We start from the raw sequence: 19,937 nt of genomic DNA, 5'->3' as shown, positions 1-19,937 counted from the left end.
GGTCAGTGGACACAGCTGTAAGGGAGCTATGCATACCCGAGGCTAGCTTGACACCCAGGGGATGAAGGTGGGTGTGCTACCCACGTCTCCAGTCTGCAGGACAGCTTGCCTTATTCTAACAAAGCCAGGGAAATCCCTGTGTGTAGGAAGGGCCTAGATGCTGTGTGCCTGAGCCTCACCTGCTAATCCTAAATCCCACACTGTGCCCCAAACCTTGCACCCACTTTTTCAGCACTGGACAGAAGTGGCCAGCATCTTCATGCAATTTTGCTACAAAGTAGAAAAGTGAAGTTTGATCCCCTTTTCTCTTTCCTTCTCTCTCCCTCTGCAGGTCTGTAGCACCTCATTGTGTCCTGTACCCATCACATGCCCACCCCTTGGTGAGAGAGAAGCAGTACCTGGTATGAGTCAGTGGGCCCACTGGTCGCTCTGGCCTTCTTGGGGGCAGTGCACCAGGTCTGTTGAGAGAATTGGTCTTAGGTGGCCGAGGCTTTTTTGGTGGGATGGCAGGAACGGAGGGCTTCTGTAAGTCCAGTTTTGGCTCTCTCTCTGGTCTTTCTTTAAGTCATTGTTTAACAAAGAATAAAGAAAACAGATGGATCTAGTGTAAGTAACAGTACTTTGATGCAGATTGCTTATTTCCTGCTTTAAAAAAAATCACTGATGCCATTTCTGAAGGTGGAATTGGTAGCAAAGAGTATCACTTATTCCTTGTCAAGTGAGAAAAAGCCCTACAAAGCCATGTAATCTCCCTGTTCCCTTCTCTCCAGGCTTTTGTTCGTGCTGGTCCCTCTGCCTGGAGTGTCCTTTTGGCTACTGCCCACCCTCAGCAAGCTCCTATTCACCCATCAAAACCTAGCTGAAACGTGACACCATCATGCTCCCAACTCAACAGCTGGACCCACACTCCAAAGAAGACTTATTCCTTCCTCACCTAAGCATTAAAGGCAGCCCTTTATAAACAGGCTCCACTGGGACATTTTATGGGTGTTTGCATGCTTGGCACAGCCCTAGGCTGTGGGCCTCTCCCACATCTGCTCATCTCCCTAGGAGGCCTGTGCTGCTAGCATATAGCTGATACTCAGTAGGTGTTTGATGGGTTTGATAAATGACCTACAGGACCTGCTTCTGGGTGTGGGGAGAGATAAGGCCTGAAACCTCTCGGGTCTGCTTCTAAAAAGGACTATGAGACAGTAAAAGGGGGAAACATTTGGGAGAACAATTCTTCTAGATTCTCTTTGTGTACAGTTTGAACTTGGACAGTAAACTGGGATTTCTCAAGATATATGGCTTCCAAAGCTCTTTGGAGTCAGGGCTATTGGGATGAAGTTGAAACCCGATTTGGTGGCCAGACTGGGCAGTGTTCAATGACAGCTTCAAGTTTTCTTTTCCCAACTAGCCTTGCCCCAAGTATGTGCAAAAAGCATATATCCACATTCTTGTTGATAAATACAGAACTTGAGAGTTGCCCACTAGATCATAGGTAGGTTCCCTGGGTTGACTTAGACTCCATGTTTGGGTGCCCAGGCTGCCTGGCACCTCATCAGATATTGTGTAGCTCTCATCTTGCTCACCCCCTCAATGTTTCTTTAGGGAAACACCCTCCAACCAGGAATGCTAGGAACTCACTTTTTGGCATTCTGGTGCCAGAGGAAGGCTCATCTGACATGTTAAGCAGGGGTATGACTCCTCTTGGGCAACAGGACTAGGATAAGGACAGGAACTCTAATAGCCAGCAGGACGAATGGGAGAGAGGGTGTGTGCTGCCCTAATGAACATACCTAGTTTCGAGACAGGGCTGATTTCCTGGCTTCCCTATTGCTTTTGACGGAGACTTCTGCCTCTTTGACCCACTGTGGCATAGAACAAGGACTCATGAGAGGAAAGGGACCAGGGGTGTGCAGCCATTTGGCCAGCCAAGGAAAGTGGTTGCTCACAAGTTAGCCCATAAGTAAGTCAGCGTGGGCCACTGTAGGAAGATGTCCTCATCATGGAGCCTGGCTATCACCTAGACACAAGTCATGTATCCTCCATGAGGACAGGGGATGGTTTGGTTATTTCACCACACATGATTTTGTTAGTATACATTCAATGGCTATTTTTTTCAGTGATGTGTGATACAGATGTGGCTTTCACAATGAGGTTCCATGACTCAAATTCTACCAGTTCACTGTGAAAGCAAGAGGTATAGATCCTTAATAGCTTGCAATGTTGGTAAAACTTAGAGGGCTGATATAAAATATTAAATTTCACAATAAAATTTCATGAGGCTGCCAAGGAGCACCTCCAAATAATTGTATTCATTAATTTAGCATTTCTCTTATGACTTCAAAATAACTACTTTTTAAAATGGAATTTGCTTGCCTCCTTTATACAGAATAATAACAGCACTTTTCCCATAAAAATGTATGATCAATCAAATATTAGGCACCTAATAAAAGGAGTTCTTTCACAGCATGCAGATTTTTTGGGGAGATACACTCGACATAGTGGGAATCAAACACATTTGTAAACCTGTGTAAGATGTGTTGAGCCACTTCCCTGCCAATGATATTTCTGACCACCTTTAGAAAAGTGAGCACTAAGCTGCTTTCCCCAGAACTCCTGTGTCACTCGCTATCTGACTCCCAATATTCTGGGCCAAGGACATATGTCTGCAACATTGTTAAGCCAGAATCAAGAGCCCAGCAGTGACCAAGGAAGAAAGTTTTCATTTGTTTGGATGGGAATTTCACTAAGCCAAGTCTACCCATCAAGAGTAAATGAGCAGGAGCAGGCTGGGGTTGTGGCTCAGAGGCAGAGTGCTCACCTAGCATGTGTGAGGCTCTGGGTTTCATCTCAGCACCACATAAAGTAAAATAAAGACAGTGTGTCCACCTATAACTAAAAAATATTTTTTTTTAAAAAAAAAGGGTGAATGAGCACTCTGGGCACTAAGCACAGGGAAGACGATGAATAGATACTGTCAGATATACTCTGATAGTCCACTGACTTCAGGGCATGGGCAGGGTGGTGATGGCAAAAATATTACAGAAGAATCCCAATATGTTAAGTGACTGGTCTGATTAGTTTTCATTTGATGAAAAATTTTGGCCCTATGGAGTGCCATACAGCCATCTCCTGTTTCCTTAGAAATGGGATGTTAGGGCTGGGGTTATGGCTTAGTGGTAGAGTACTTGCCTAGCATGTGTGAGGCACTGGGTTCCATCATCAGCACCATATAAAAATAAATTAATTAAATAAAGGTATTTTGTCCATTTGCAACTAAAAATATTTTTTAAAAAAGAAATGGGATACTTAAAAGCAATCAAAACAAACTCAAAATTACCATATTTCAAAGAAAAAGCAAATTCTATGGGTAATACAAACTAGTGCTATGACAGACAGCCTTGTCTCTTGCTGTTATAGAAGTGCCAATGAAGAATTAATTCCATACCTTTTTCTTCTGTTCTGTTTGGCAGCGTTTCTGGTCTTTCAGGAGGTATCTTTTTAAGTTCATGTTTTCTCTCTGTTGTACCTGGGAGGGAAAGGACAAGAGTTATCAGAAAATATTTTCTCTATTCATTTATAAGACACACCAGCATTTCAGTATTTATCAGGTATAGGAAAGTCAATTGATTTTTTTCCTCTTGAGTGGATGCTGGCATAACTTGGCTAACATGAGTTGCTTAGAAACAGAGCAAAAGTCATTTCTAGCCCATTTCATTATGTTTGCTTGCCTATACATTCTCTATTCATAAGAACACCACTAACATTTTCTGATATTAAACCTGGCTTCCTTAGGCATAAAAATAGTCACTAAGTAGGGATGGGGAACATATAGAGTCACTCCTCAAAATTCAAAAATAAGGGGTCACTGGATATTGTGCTCTATAATAATAAGTGATTTCACAGGGAACTGGATTCCATCTTGTAGTAGTTTTAAAACATGGCTTGGAATTGTTTGATAAACCTCCCATTAAGAGGCGAGATCTATATCTCTTTTCCAGGAATGTGGACAGGTTTGTAACTGCTTTGGCCAGTGGTTGAAGTGATACTATGTAATTTCCAAAGCAACTCATAAAAGTCCATGTAGCTAATACTTTGTTAGAATACTAGTCTGTCTCCATGTAAGAAGACAACTATCCTGCAGAAGCCATACATAGATATGGCTTACAAGCTCAGCTGAGCCCAGTCTTCCAGGTACCCCTGCCATGGGAAGCCAGATATGTGAGTGAAGTAGCCAACTTCCAGGTGGATCCTCCAGCCTCAGCTAGTCCAGCTTTTCCAACTGAGGCCCAGACCTGATGGAACAGTCATGCAGGCCATACCCCATTCACACTCTTGACCCACAGTATCTGTGAGCATAAGAAGATTCTTATTTTCTGCCACTAAAATTGGAGTGGCTTGTAATACAGCAGTAGTACCTACAACAAAATTTTAAGTTGAAGGATGTGCAGAGATGTTACATTGCTTCTCTCTACATCTCTTCTCTTTCTGCTGAATCTCTCAAGTATTACATTTTCCTAAATGCACCACTTTGCATTTCATCTTTACCCATGCAGACTGCAGTTGCTCCCTTACCTGAGCACCACAGAAAGTAAAATAAAGACCATGTGTGCCATTAGCCTTACTGGTGCCATTAGCCTCAGGCATATAAGAGAACTTCAGAAATAACTAGAGCACAAACCAATCAAAAATATTTCTCTTATTTATAAACATGGTTGAGTGCCTGACAGCCTTTTCACATGACCAGCTCTAAAATGGGTGCTTGGTATTAAAATCTCAATTACACAGCCTCTGAGGCCAAGAGAACCTTAAAAAAATATTCACAACTGGTTGCTATGGCACATGCTTATAATCCCAGTTACTCAGGAGGCTGAGGAAGGAGGATCACAAGTTCAAGGCCAGCCCAGGCAACTTAGAGAGAATCCTGTCTTAAAATTAAAAAAATAATAATAAAAGGTTCTGGGAGTGTAGTACAATGGTAGAAATTCCAGGACCTACAAGGAAGAATCTACTGAACACATACTTCATCTGAATCCCTTTAATAACTCTCTACCTCCTAACCTCAAATAAGTTCCCAAGATCCTTCATAAATTAGCAGAAGTAGTCTAGGAAGATGAAATGCCATTTTGCTTTGCCCCCCCAGAGTCCCTTCACAATATTGGTGAAATTGTTTCAAAAGGATAAGAATTTGCCTACCATGCTACCAATGTAGTCTCCTAATGCTAATAAAGAAGTTCACTGTCATTCTTAGAGATACAGAAAAAATCAACAATTGGACCATCTTGAAGAATCCAATCTTAGTTAACTACATTCTAGGCTGCCTTAGCTGTGGACCACTTGATCTATCTCCTTAGTCTCCAATGGTTACCAAGGCCTCCAGGAGAAAGGGTTCTCAGAGAAAAACACATAAATAGCCTGTTTTAATCTCAACACAATAAAATATTTATATAGCCAGAACCACTAGGTGGCAAAATGGAACTGTTCAATGCCAGCACAGATGAAGGCCAAGCAGGAGATGTAATTAACATCCCATTTCAGGGCTTAATCTCTGTAATTCTCAATTATGCCTGAGGGAACGGCAAAGGAATCTGGGGTCAAGTTAATTTTTTCTCCCCAACTTGGTGGGTCAAAAATCATTTAAAAAAATTCTTAATAAATGTATAAACAATCTGGAAATTTACTCATACTTTAAATGCTATAGAAATATCATAACTGTGAGTTTATAGAACTAAAAATACCCCTACTATTCTGTTTTAGTTGTTACTTTTTAAAATGCCACTTACCTAGCTAGTTACTCATGGAGGAATTTCTCCCCATAATTTACTGTAACAATTTTAAAGAGGAGTTCTGTTGGGAAATATGAACTATTCTCTTTATGTATGAAAATCTCATGTGCAATGAGTTACCAAAAGTCTAATAACATCAATTCTTGCTATATTATTCAATCTTAATATCTGAATTATACAGAAAAAGTGAATTAGACTCTTCAAGTTTAAAAAAGAATGGGGAATTAAAAGTATTCATGGCTAAAAACAACCATCTTTTTGTTGGGGGATGGATAAGTGAGGGAAGTACAAATTTTGGTTAACCACAGAGGACAGACACTGAAAATCCAGCAAGGCCATATGTGTGCAATGACACTATGGCCCATGGGAAACAATCTTCCCTAGGCTGACTCTCTCCATTAGGCACAGGGGAAGCAGGACAATATTAGGTTCTTTCTTCAAAAGGAGTTTATTAAAAACAAAACACAAAACTCATTTATTTTGAAGTTCTTTTGACCATTCTCTTGGGGAGTTCCCATTTTTGCACAGTATCAGGGCCATGTTTTAGTGATTTTAGTTTGTTTGTTTAGGAAAAGCAGCAGTATATTTGAAACCTGCCTGCTGAGACCAAATCATAATTTCCCAATGTGGCAATCTGTGGCATTTGAATCCAGGAATCTTGAGTTCTACCATAGACAATTTGAATATATGCAAAAGAAAGATGTGTAACTTTATTTTATTGAATTGAAAGGTATATTTATTACCTGCGCCTTGTTTGATGACAGGAGCAGACGGAGGTGGTGGTTTCTTGGGTCTCTGAAAAAATAATCAAAATTAGACCAGATAAGACTGTTGGCAAATTGTCCTCTCACAGAAGGACCACAGACAATATTTTCTATGCACAGCGTGGACAATTTGGAGAATCTCTCCAAAAACAAAAAAATGAGCAATTCTCTCTCCAGGGATGTCAGATTTGGCACCTCTAAACAAATACTAGAATAAATTCATTTGGCATAATAAAATTCTGATCGACAAATGAAACACTATTTCCCCCTTTCTAAATTTGTAACAGCCTTCTGGAAAAGCACAGCTCAGCAAAAATGGCCTGAAACCAGCAAGCACAATGGTACTCCTACGCTGAAACCACATTTGCAATTAAGATTTAATCTGCTGAATAACTAAGTGATTTGAAGAGAGTCACTATGAAGACAAAAAAATCAGATCTGCTGCCGGTGAGAGATCTCAACAAAATGTTGGCTGAGGGTCTGCTGCAGCCAGTTCAGGTTCTATACCTTCTTCTACCCGTTTCTATGCTGAGGCTGGCAGACCATTTTTGAGGTCCCTCATGGATCAGATGTACCATGTCACATGTGATAAACTGGAATAGAGGTTTTTTGTTTTGTTTTGCAAATTGGCTACTATTTATTTATCTCTCACACACTGTCACTCTGTAGATGATGGAGGCAACAATATAATCAACTGTAATCAATGGCATTTATTCCTGATCTGTTTCCAGATAGCCAGGCATTTCCTTGTCATCCAGGATTGACTGTAGAAGGGAGATGGATGGGCTCAACTTGGTGAATTAATAAGTAGTTGGGGAATCCGGCAAGGGTATCATCTTAGTTATGCCAAGGGCAAAAGGGTGAGGGCCAAGGGCAAGGTAAAACCATCTCAATGTTAAAATCATTAAGGATAGATAGGAATGGGGAGCGTTGGAACACATGATCCATATTGCTGTTGATACCTCCTCTCCTCACTTTCTCTGCGCATCATATATTTGTGATTCTAGGAAAGCTCCAGAGACTCTTCTGGTCTTTGAAAACATATTACTGTGTCATTACCACAGGGACCAGCAAACACACATGCCCAGTCCTGGCTCTGACTCACCAGTACTAAATGTAGTACAGGGCCACAGGAAGAAATGGTTTTAAGTAAAACTCAGACAATAGCAGACCTACAGGAATTTTTGGAGGGCTCTCATAGCATATAGGTTCTGGATTCAGTAAATTTTCAGCACTGCTTTTCAGTAGCTGGGTGAGCCAGCCATTTTCCTCTGAGTTAAACAGTATAGCATGGTCGGCAAGAGGTGGGGATTCTAATATCTGTCACTACGAATCTCTTGCCATCCTTAGCTGTGGACACTAGGCAAGCAACCTTACCAAACTGTTCTCTCTCATCTATAAATGCTGAATTAATATTCTTTTTCTTAGGAGGAAGTGATTTCACAAACAGAAGGAGTAATTTCTGACTTTATTTAATCCTTACAAAAACTCTATGAGGTGGTGATATTAGTATGCCCATTCTGCCATTGAAATAATTGAGGCTTAGAGATATAAAGGCATTTCCCAAGGTCACCAGGCTATCAAGTGAGGCAGGAGATGGGAGTCAGGCCCAAGGCTATCTGACCCGCAACATGTTCTTAACCAGCATGAGAGATCCATCCTGCCAGACAAAATGGGTATCAAATTGCAGCTACAGTATGAGCTTACCATGCTACAACCTTTACAGAAAAAGACTAGAAAGCAATAAATTTAAAGTGGTGACCTCTGACTAGTAAAATTATGAGTATATACATGTGTTTCTTTCTTAATGTTTTTCTGTATTGTCTATATGAGTACTGACAAACTTTTATCATAAAAAAGCAGGCTGCTGCTGGGTGCAGTGGCATATGCCTATAATCTCGGCAACTTGGGAGGCTGAGGCAGGAAGATTGCAAGTTTGAGGCAGCCTTGGCAACTTACCCAGTCCCTAAGCAATTTAGTGAGACCCTGTCTCAAAATAAAAAGGGCTTCCTATGTAGTTCAGTGGTAAAGTATCTCTGGGTTCAATCCTAGTATCAAAAAATAAAAAAAGAAGGCAAGCTGCTCTAAGGGCCACCTCCCCTTGCATACAGGCCCTCTACTGAGTGTATAGATTTGGGAATGGGTTTCTGGCTCAGGGTTTACCACTCCTCTATCCCCTGTGTCAGTCCCTTCCAGCTCTCCACCAACTCCTTCCTTTTCTTTCCTCCCTTCTCTGTCTTTATGTAAATTATACTGGGGACAGATGTATGTTTACTTAATGAAGTCATCACTGAAACTCTGCCAATTAACCTTCCTGTACCTCAGAATCAGAGTAATTTCTTATTCATGAAACTGCCAACACCCTGTGGCCTAATTCTTTCCAGTTAAATCCCAACAACGCCTACCCCTGGATGTCTTGGTCACTCCTTGTTGGTCTGAAACTTTCTATAACCAATTTCACATGAGTTTCTTCTAGTGGAGGACATTACCCCAGCAACCTTACCTCAAACCACATGGCCCCAAATTAAAAAAAAAAAGACAATTACAAGTCATAGTATTTTCCAAGATTACTGGGCAAAGAAAAATACATCCCTTAATGTTGTACTAGCTTGGCATGTAGCAGATACATAAAATGTGACAGAGCACAGCAGGGGGTGGGGAGAGGGAGAGAAGGAAGAAGGGAGGTGGGGAGGGAAGACAGAAAATGTTGCATTAACAGGCAATGTATGAAAAGTGTGGTCCCTGTATGGATGTGGAAAGGGAGGAGGCAGAGGTGTGTGTTTGTGTCTGGAGCAGCGGCCGTCATGAAGGTGGTTCCCTTTTGAAAGAAAGGGAAAGTTTGTGAGCTGTCTTGCATCTACCATACTGGATCAGCACTGGTCAGGTGCTTCCTTTGCTAACTTATTAGCAGAGGGGAATTTTCTTTTTTTCTTTTCTTCTCTTGAATGACTTCACTTTCTCTGGTTCCACCAATCTCAACAGTCTTTATGTTTCTTTAGATGAGAAAAGATGCTCCATTTCTAAATAATACTTTTTTTTAACCACTGAGCCACATCCCCAGTCCTTTTTTTTTTTTTTATATTTTATTTAGAGACAGTGTCTCGCTGAGTTACTTAGAGTCTTGCTAAATTGCTGAGGCTGCCTTTGAACTCCCAATCCTCCTGCCTTAGCCTCCCTAGCCACTGGGATTACAAGAGAGCACCACAGTACCTGGCTCAAATAAGACATCTTTTAAGGCAACTCTAAACAAAATTCATAGCCAAGGGCCCATGTAGTTCTAGAACAGCCCCCAAAAGAGTCATAGTGCATTGCACATGGGCCTACTTTTAAAAAAAAAAAATTCAGCCAGAAGACAGGGCAGTAAGAACTGAGAAGGGAGACTGGGTAAATTTCTAAAAAAAAATGTGATGGTAAAAAAATATACCACAGGAGTTCATGATTGTCAAAGAAAAAGGCATGAGGAGATTGCTGGGTTGATTTTTCTCAAAATGTCCAATTGTGGCTGAATAAAAGAGCAGGACTGGGAGTTCTCCAGGTTGCGCAGTAGGCCAAGGTGCCCCTATGGAGTTTGACAGCCACAAGATATTAACTAATACCTGAGGATTTAAAGTCCTGAATTTTTAGAGGCACGTGTTCTATTTATTTTTGTATCCCTCCCTCCAGGGTGAAAATAAAATGCCCAGCCCCAAGCTCAGGTATCTTTGGCTGGCTCAATTCTCAGTGCTTAAAAAAAAGCAATAGGGCTGGCATTGTGGCTCAGCAGTAGAGTGCTCGCCTAGCACACATGAGGCTCTGGGATCTATCCTAAGCACCACATAAAAATAAAATAAAGGTATTGTATCCACTTACAACTAAAATAAAAATAATAAAAAAGCAATGTATGTTAGAGCCACAAGTCATCAGAGGAGTCTCCTTACAGCTGAGAAAATCGAGGCCCAGAGGGGCTGTGACAACAGCTAGGTGGTAACCACAGGGGGCCTAGACTAATCCCTCAATGTTCAGACTGTGGAAATTCATTTAAAAAGAGCCAAAATGAAAATGTCATTAACAAAAGCAATGAGCCAACATTTCCTGATTTCTGAGAGAGTTGAATGCCTTTCATGGTCTTCATGTACACAGGGCACATAGACCTAAGTGTGTGCGTGTGCACATCTGCCTGCATATGGAGTTGTTGGCTTGGATGGAGACACCAACATTATCCTTCAAAGGACAAAGTATCTAAATTTGACTTTTTTGGTACCATTATACCACCAGGAAGGAAATAGATCTGAATGTTCTGGAGTAAGGATGACAGGAAGGCAAGCTTTGCTTCCTGCTAAAGGATTACAGAACTGACTCTGCCCTTTGTTTGACAAGACTGCCAGCTCTAAGTAAGAGTTCATCAGCTGGCTCAACTGCTCTCCCAGGAAGGAATTCTAACCTGAGCCAGTTTGCCTTCAGACCTCCAGCCCCCAAGATGTGCTCTGATGAAAATAACTAGAGAAATATACCCTGATGACTGGGTACACTTTATGCGATATCTCAGTCTGTTTACTATTGCTATAACAGAATCCTTGAGACTGGGAAATTCATAAAAACAAGAGGTTTATTGTGGCTCGAGGTTCTGGAAGTCTAAGTGCATGATGCCAGCATATACTTAGCTTCTGATGAGGGCTTCATGCTGCTTCAACTTGTGGCAGAAAGTAGATGGGGAAGCAAAGGCAGGCAAAGAGCATGTGTACAAGAGAGATCAAGGGACTGTGGCTGGCTTGTTTGTAACAATCTATTCTTGTGAGAATGAAACTAGTCTCAAGAGAAGTAACCCAGTCTCTCCAGAAATGCATTAATCCATTCATTAGGGTGGTATCCCCATGACCTAACTATCTCTTTAAAAACCTACCTCTTCTCAACACTGTTATGTTAGGGACTGAGCCCCAACATAAGTTTGGGTGGGAATGAACCATATTCAAATCATAGCAGGGGGTTTCCTCAGGGAAATATAAGGTTCTGGAAGAAAACCTCAGCTTGATTTAGAGCAACTCAGGGCCTTGGGAAGCCCTACAATGCACTGAGCAAAGTTATCTGGAGGCTGGAGGAGAGACACAAGTACACGATTCCTGACCAGGGCACGCTTCACAATTCTAGAACACATGGGAGGCGCCCGCCCTGCCCTTTCCTCCTTGCCCCTGGAGGAACAGCCACACTTTTGAAGAGTGCAGCTAGGGCTATGCTTGGGGTAATGACAGTGTGTATAACTGTCCCTATGCACCCTTCAGAGTCCCAGCAACACCTGCCCTGTCACCTGCATAGGAGATTCCTAGGAACCACTGTACAACCTGCTCTTTAGAGGGTCTCTCTATTGTTTCCTGCCCTCAGCTTCTAGCCTTATAATCTATATCCATGGTTTCCCTCTTGGCTGGGTGCATCCAAATTGATGGTCTATTGGGTGGTTAGCTAGACTTGGGTGTTCTGTTTCCCCCTAAAATACTCTCTCAGTTCATCTCCTTGACTCCTTCACTCCATCCATCCCACCCCAGAAGTGATGCCTCAATTATATGCCCAGATCCTTTGTCTGGAATAAAGGGCCTGGATCCTCTTCATCTTGGAAGGGGAATAGGACAGGAGCCCAGCTGCCCCCAATCCTCCATTCATTCTTCTTCCTCTTTTATATGAGTATAAGAGGGAGCAGCAAGAAGGAGAAGAGGGGCAGAAAGAAGAGCTGGTATGCCTTGCCACCATAAGATCAGAGAACAAGGGGGTCCTGACTGCCAACCATGTTCTGTGCATGCTGTTAGGCCCCATAAAGGGGACTCTTGGTATGTGGGCCCTGCCTTCAAAGAGATTACAGTTCAGACTGAGTGATCCGAGATAAGCACTTCAGGTGCTTATATTGAGTGAGATGCTCAACTGGAAGAATACAGGCTACAAGTATCATCAGAAAAGAGAGAGGAAGCATCACCTGGGTGACCTAGGGAAAGCCCACAGGTATTGTATCAACAGGCCATATATGGGTGACATTAATGCATTGACAAGCCTTATTCCTCTGCATGTGAGACCGCTCAGAAAATTAAATGTGCAAGATTATGTTGCAGGTGGATTATTTCGCTAAGGCTGCTTATTGGTAGTACACATTTATCTCTTTTTAAATAATTTACTGGGCATCTTTAAAAATTAGAAAGAACTACAGTAGATTTCAAAAGGCTAAAGAACATGACAAGGAACAAAGAAAATTTTGGCTAAGAGCAGATTTTATAAACGAGGTTTTCAGAAGATCAGAGCAAAAAGTCAGGGGCCTCCTGAGAACTTGGTAAAGAGAAGGTGGACAGAGTTAAAGCAGCAAAACTCACCTACGACAGATTAGCCATTGTGGGTAGCCAGCAAGGTTTGGCTTGTTTTTTTTTTTCCTGTAAAGTTTGGAACCTGCAAAAGTGCTGCTGGATGATCTAGAATAATTTTAAAAGGCTAGATTGGCATACAACTGTAAATGGGAAAGTCGGAAATCTAATTAATGATGTTGCAATGTGTCTGGTGACTGATATGAATAGAAAGGATCCAGTCAATTAAAAGAATGCAGAAAAATAGAGTAGCTGAAGCTGGGCTTAGCTAAGAATACATATGGCTTCCTTGGCAAACCTTTTCCTTCTGGTGTGTGAGGAGGGTCTTAAGTGATACCCGCCAGGTACTTTGCAAGAACAACTAACTCCTCTCATTTTGATTTCTTTTTTAAAATTTTTAAATTATATATGGACAATATACCTTTTTATATTTTTACATGGTGCTGAGGATCGAACCCAGTGCCTCACACATGCAAGACCAGCACTCTACCACTGAGTCACAACCCCAGCCCCTCATTTTGATTTCTTGTCCTGCAGGACAAAGTGTAGTTTCTGATGAAACCTGATTCCTTTTATTTAAATTGTTTTAGTTGTAGATGGACACAATATCTTTATTTTATTTATTTATGTGGAGCTGAGGATCGAACCCAGTGCCTCACATGTGCTAGGCAAGTGCTTTACCACTGAGCCCCAGCGCCAAAACCTGATTCTTAAGGAATCAGGCCCATAGAGGGTGAATGCTCAGGGAAGGCAGACCCACATGCTCCAGATGATGGACATCTCGGGTCTTGTTATGGTTTGAAGGCTTATAGCCTGCATCACAATTGTAGGTACAGTCCTTATAGCTGAGAGGCAGACCCTCCACTGTGGGGATATTCACTAGGGAAACACCTAGGGGCACCTTAGCAATGCCCATTTGTAACATGGCACAAACTCTGAAAAGCCCTCCCAATCAATGCATGCTGGCACAGTAATTCCACTTCTGATGATCTGACCTGTTTTCCTTACAAGAGTCATGGCCTGAGACTTTCTTAAAACACTACCTATAGGAATATATATTTCATATTTTCTTTTTCTAACAACAGTGAGAAGTTGTTTTTGCTTTTCTTGAGAGTCAAGTTCCCCGTTATCCTTCAGTAACAATGACAGGACACACATGTCACTTCATTAGAACTCAGAATATTAAATTTATCCAATATGATGTTTAATTTTACTTTCAAAGTTCAAAATAAACAGACAGCCATTGAATCTAGGTTCTCTCATAAATAGGTTACATAATTGCTCTAAAATATGCATCAAGAGATCAACGGGTGCTCTCCCAGAATATCTTGAGCTAAAGCCCCAAGCGTATGTCACCCTAGAGAGAGAACCTGCTGAGTGCTCTCAGGAAGAAAGACCACGAGGAATTCCAGAAGGCTTCGTGGTAACCAACAGAATCCACGTCCCTGCAAAAAATATCCAGCCCCGTCATTATACTTGGTGATACCTACTGAGTCAAAAGATCTGCTATTAAAGAAATGCCATTTGCTTCTGTTGACCCTAATCATCACAGACTGTCCTCTTTTCTGGGTGAGTGATTATAGCCCCAGCCACTGGCAAGACAAGATGACATCTGCTGAAACCAGTGGCAGAATGTTTTAGACTCTGTCATTCACGTAGTGCCTTCATGTTAATGATTCTAATCATATTTACACCATCAACTCAGCAAATGACAGCCCCATCTCTAATCACATTGTCACCACCTCACCAATGCTCAGGGTACAGCAATGAAGGCTGGCATAACAACTAACACAAAGCTGGTTGGCTGGTTTTATAGGCCAAAGGGGATGAAAAAGGATGTTATACTTTGAATTTTTTCAAAGCTAAGTGTCATATTATTCAATACTTTTCAGCGGTAGGTTTTACTTTATCTGACAGGTATGACTATTGTTTCCCTAAAATTGGGTTTTCTGCTTCATGGGGACAAGGTTAAAAGACTTATCAAGGAGGTGGTAGCTGTTTGTGTAGGGTTAGAGAAAGGCCCATGGGGCTCTAAAAAGCATACATGCCCCAACAAGCAAGCTGAGCTAAGTCCACTCATCACTGACAACTTCACTCTCCCGGTGAAAGTGCTTCCCTTAATAGCTTATGTAACACAGAGCTTCTAAAAATGTACACTGTGGAGTCCATCTCACCTAAGTGAATTTATTGCCCCACTAAAATAAGAACAGCAACTAAAAGGCAGGGGCCACAGTGGAGGCAACTGCACACTTGCTCATTGGCTTAAAAACAGATCCAGATTTTACCTTAGTCATACCACTTATCACCATAAAAATGATAACTAGACAAACAATGCATGTTAATTAACTAGATTTAGTCGTGTATACATTCACAATGTATACATACAGTCAGTCATTGCTTGGAATCTGTGGGAGATTGGTTTCAGGACCCCTTGAGGATACCAAAATCCACTGATGTTCAAGTTCCTTATATAAAATGTTATAGAATTTGCATATAACCCAAGCACATCCTCCTGTATACCTTAAATCATCTTAATCTTTTTTTAAACAATTAACACAATATAGGCGCCATGTAGTATAGTTGTTGTACTGTATTTTTAGGGAAGGACAATTTTAAAAGTGTATACATGTTCAGTACAGATGGAAAGTTTTTGAAGATTTTCAATCTATGCTTGCTTGAATCCCACTGTGCTTAAAACACTATGTTGTACATGGTAAATATGCAATTTTATCTTTCATATTTAAAAAAGTGAACCATATTGGCTCAATCAGAACCAATAAGGCAGCAAATGTCTATCTAGCAGAATAGCGAGCTTGCTAAGACTCCTTTTTAAATTTATACTAGAGATTGAACCCAGGGGTACATGACCATAGAATGCCATCCCCAGCCCTTTTTAATATTTTATTTGGAGACAGAGTCTTGCTGAGTTGTTTAGGGCCTCACTAAATTGTTGAGGCAGGCTTAGAACTTGCAATCCTCCCAGCCTCCTGAGCCGCTGGGATTACAGGCGTGTGCCGCCACACCTGGCTTGCTAAGATTCCTTGGCCAATGTGCTCTCCTTCAAAGTTATATGAAGGTTTTGGTATCCCAGTGCTTTAGGACATAGCTGGCTTTTAGTAGCCTCACAAACATGGGCAAGAAGGAGAGGCAGCCTAGATGGTCCCTGGCCTCCACTCATTCTGGCTACCATGAGTATCCTTTCAGAAAGCTCTGGCAGGCACCTGTGTCTTTCAATACCAGATTTGCAGCCAAACTAAGCCCAATCGAGCAGCAGTCATGAGTATGCTTTACTTCCAATCAACAGCCATGATAGCCAGCCCAGGAAAGGACTTGTTACATGTTGAACAAAATGAAAACAGAATTGTAAAGCAGCAGATCCAGAAAATATATGCGAAGTAACATGAAGATTATGTCACCCTGTTCTTGCTTATCTCTATAAGTGTGTTTTATACCTCACTGGCTGTCTTTTTTAACGACTGTTGAGTACAAGTTTTAGATGTAGCTAGATTCCCAGGGAAGGTAAGCAAGATACCAAGTTAACAGGGCTGATTTGATCAGCTGATGCAAAAAGAACCAGAGTCCCAGAATCGGCCTTATAACATTACTTCACAATTCTGGTTGGAGTCTTTTGCCACTCTTGTGGCAATAGTAAGTATGTGACTGGAATGCTTAATCTGCAGGGTGCATTAACAGACACTGTGCTGAGGAATTCATATACATCATCTCACTCAGTCTTCTTAACTATTCAGTAAGGTAAGTATGAATATTCCCATTATTTTATGGATGAAAATAGTGAGGCTTAGAGCTGTTCAAAAACTTGGCCATAGCTATAGAACAAATAAGTGGCAGGGGACGGATTTGAACTCAGGTCTATCTGATGGCATAGCCTAGAGTCACAACCACTATACTCTATAAATATTTTCTAAATCTCATTTTGGGGTCCTGTTATCCTAAAACATTTCATATCCAGTCATTATAAGTGTTTAGGATCTGTTTTTCTCAGTAATCAATTTTTCTGTCAAGTGACAATCCAACATTGCTAGTCATTAGTAAAAATGTTTCAAGCGATTTTGCCTGGTGGACAATATCCTTACTGAATGATGAGTTCTTTGATGTATGAATTCTCTCCTAAAATATGGGGGAAAGTGGAAGGTGGGATTGTCATCACTTAGATATCTGCTTCCATACCTACATTTCCCAAAATGTAATATGCAAACAGATCACCTAAGAATTTTGTGAAAAATGTTGATTCTAATGCATCAGACCTAAGATAGGGCCTGAGCAGCTCTAACAAGCTCCCAGGTGATGCTGATGTTGCTGGTCCATGAATTTGACTTCAAGTGTCAAGGACTTAGAAAATATTAGGAAGCTGAATCCATATTATGCAGAACCCAAACTCAGATTCCAAGAGAGAATAGCAAGTGTAGAATAGAACACTCTTCACCCAAACAATACAAGAAAGCAAGCTATTGAAAAGCCTTTAGGCTTTGGACTTCAAACCCATTTAATAATCTACAGGGTACAATCTTGGCAGATGCCAGCACTATCTCACTTCTTAAACAATTATGTCCATTCATCTAAGTAGCACTTTCACCATGAAATGATGGTTTAGTATCCTTGGCAACCAATTTACCAATATTGTAGCTAACCTTACTGTACCTCACCTCAGTTCTACTAGAATGGTGATATGTCAAAGTCAGGTTCAGCCTGGTTCAGTAACAGGGCCCCCATGGGCATGAAGAGGATTCTAGCCAGGAGAGGTGGGCAGAGGTCACATAAAAGCCTGAGCAAAGAACCCTGAGGTATAGAACAGGATCGATAAGACCAAATTGCAATTCCTCCATATACTGTAGGGTGCTTCTAGCTTTTCAACATTTCTTGTTACATCATTGGAAGAGAAAAACAACATGTGGAATAAGGCAACAAAAATGGACTGGCTTGTTTGGACAGCAGCATCATCAAATGGGTTCCCACAAAGGAAAACATAAATGAGAGGTGTATATGCACACATATGGATATGTGTACACAAACATGCATATACAGTATAGGAAGATTTGTAGGTCTTGCTCTGCATCCTTAGCTTCATAATGTGTCAGCCATTTGCATAATATTGGTTACTTCACTACCCTCAAGGAACGTACCATGCAGGATGCAGGCAGTACACTTACCAAACCGAGCACCCATGGTCCTCACAGTTTATTTGGGCACTCAAATGTGCCAGGTACTGTGCTAAGTGCCTTACACACATTATCCTATTTATACATGAAACTATGGAATTGGGATCACTATCACCAAGGTAGTAGCTGAGTTCTAAAATAGACTTGTTATAGGTATAGGCAGCCAAGGGCTTAGAACCCAAGCCCATCAAACATTCAAATGCCAGTGCTCTTTAACATTATACCAAACGGTCTCAATCCTATATCCCAAGTCCCATGACAGGAAGCCACAATTCTGACAGTGTATGGTGCACTGAGATCAAAGCCGTGGAGACTTACATTCCCCTCCTTGTCAAAGTCCGGTGGAAGTAACTTCACGAAGTTATCAGGGAACACGCCTCGTCTGCCATTGAGCTCTCCTTCCCACCAGCCAACATCGATGCAGTCCTAGAAACGAGGCAGGAAAGAGTGAGAAATGGGGGCAAGCATGCTCCAGAGAGGTCTTCCATCCTTTCATGGGAGAACAGAAGCCCTCTTCTTGACGCTGATATCAATGTAACAATGGTTATTAAGTCAGCACAACCCCAAAGTCAGAGTAGAGCTTCCAGCAGGGACTCAAAGCCCAATGTTGCTTTTAGATACCCTGAATCATGAAGTATTTTTAAATTTTTTTTCTTATAGATGGGAGGAGATGTATGGGCTTCTTTTTAAGTTTACTGAAATAAAAGTATTTTATTAACTGCAAAGGAAGCTTAGAAAATATCTTGTGCAAAAATGTCCTCTTTTGGATAACTTGTTACTAAGCTTGTCAGAATTAAAAAGGGCTTTGCAACAGTAAGCCAAGCATAAGAAAAAAATCACTTCATACAAACTCATTAACATGCTGCTCTCCTTCACCTTCTCCTTTTGATGTTGGTGGAGCACAGTTGTCACCATGAAAAGCCCTTTATTCCCCTTACAGAACTCAACATTTGCTTACTAAATGAATAAATAAACCTAGTTATTCTTCCCGATCAAACCTGCTTTCCTTTCAATAATTTCTATTCTCTTCTTTCATTTATTGAATGTTTCTTGAGCACCTACTACATCAGGCACTACTGAGCCAGGTGCTAGATAGAGGACCAGGAGCAAGACTGGAAAAACCCTAAGCTTCTTCAAGCTTCCATCCTAAACCTAATGGCCCCATGGTTCTCCTAAGCACTTAACCTCAGCACACAAAGCTACTTATAGTTTTTTTCCTTTTCAATTGGATGGAAACCAATTCATTTTAATATATTTTGCATTCATCCACTGGGTGCTCGGGGTTCAATTCTACTTCTAACACCCAATCCAGGACTCACCTGGCCAACTATAAACTTCCTCCCTTGGGCATTTCTTCCTCCACAGTATGTGTATAATACACACCCAACTGTCAAGTCCAGAGTTCTTGAGTTAAAACCCAAGCCTCACTCAGACTTGTGATCAACAACTTCTAGCTGAAGCCCAAAACAAATGAAGGCTTTCCAAAAACAAACAAACAAACAAACAAACAAAAAACTGGCAGCACAGTCATTTTAAAGTTACATGTGAAACAAGAAGATAATTAATCAAGAAAGAGAGGACATCATGCTCAGGGCCCATGGACTGATGTGTTGAGGAAGAGACCAGGAGGGCTCAAGCATCAGTTGTAGGCTCCAAGTGTACCAGGGCTTATATATGGTACATTTGGACTTCGCTAGATCAGAATTCCAGCAAGGTGAGTTATACATCTGATTTGTTTCACCAATACACCCTTAGTCCTTCACACAATATACCATATAATAAATAAGAATCAACAAAGATTCTTTCTGAGATCTATAATCTCCAGCAGTCCAATATTTGAATATTTGGACAAGATGTCTTCTAGAAGTAAATCATGATCCATCTTCCCCTCTCCCAGAGGTATGTTAC

The 19,937-nt window shown here is 41.3% G+C and overlaps 1 protein-coding gene across 1 annotated transcript in view; it reads right to left on the bottom strand.

The window, feature by feature from the left end:
• The window catches only part of LOC144372815 (SH3 domain-containing kinase-binding protein 1-like), a gene marked incomplete at its 3' end in the record, with an annotated part of 150,745 nt that overhangs the window by 17,903 nt on the left and 112,905 nt on the right, over positions 1 to 19,937 (bottom strand). Inside the window, exons 5-8 of the mRNA XM_078036057.1 lie at positions 18,348 to 18,455; positions 6,518 to 6,569; positions 3,437 to 3,517; positions 399 to 558 (exon numbers count right to left, since the gene is read on the bottom strand). Of these exons, the coding sequence (XP_077892183.1) occupies positions 399 to 558; positions 3,437 to 3,517; positions 6,518 to 6,569; positions 18,348 to 18,455 (401 nt within the window). The remainder of the gene's footprint in view (positions 1 to 398; positions 559 to 3,436; positions 3,518 to 6,517; positions 6,570 to 18,347; positions 18,456 to 19,937) is intronic.

Source organism: Ictidomys tridecemlineatus, unplaced genomic scaffold (genome assembly GCF_052094955.1).
Source record: "Ictidomys tridecemlineatus isolate mIctTri1 unplaced genomic scaffold, mIctTri1.hap1 Scaffold_165, whole genome shotgun sequence".
In the NCBI taxonomy this organism is placed as follows: Eukaryota; Metazoa; Chordata; class Mammalia; order Rodentia; family Sciuridae; genus Ictidomys; species Ictidomys tridecemlineatus.
Note: the sequence above shows the minus strand (reverse complement) of the source record. Positions and strands in the feature narration are given on the sequence as shown.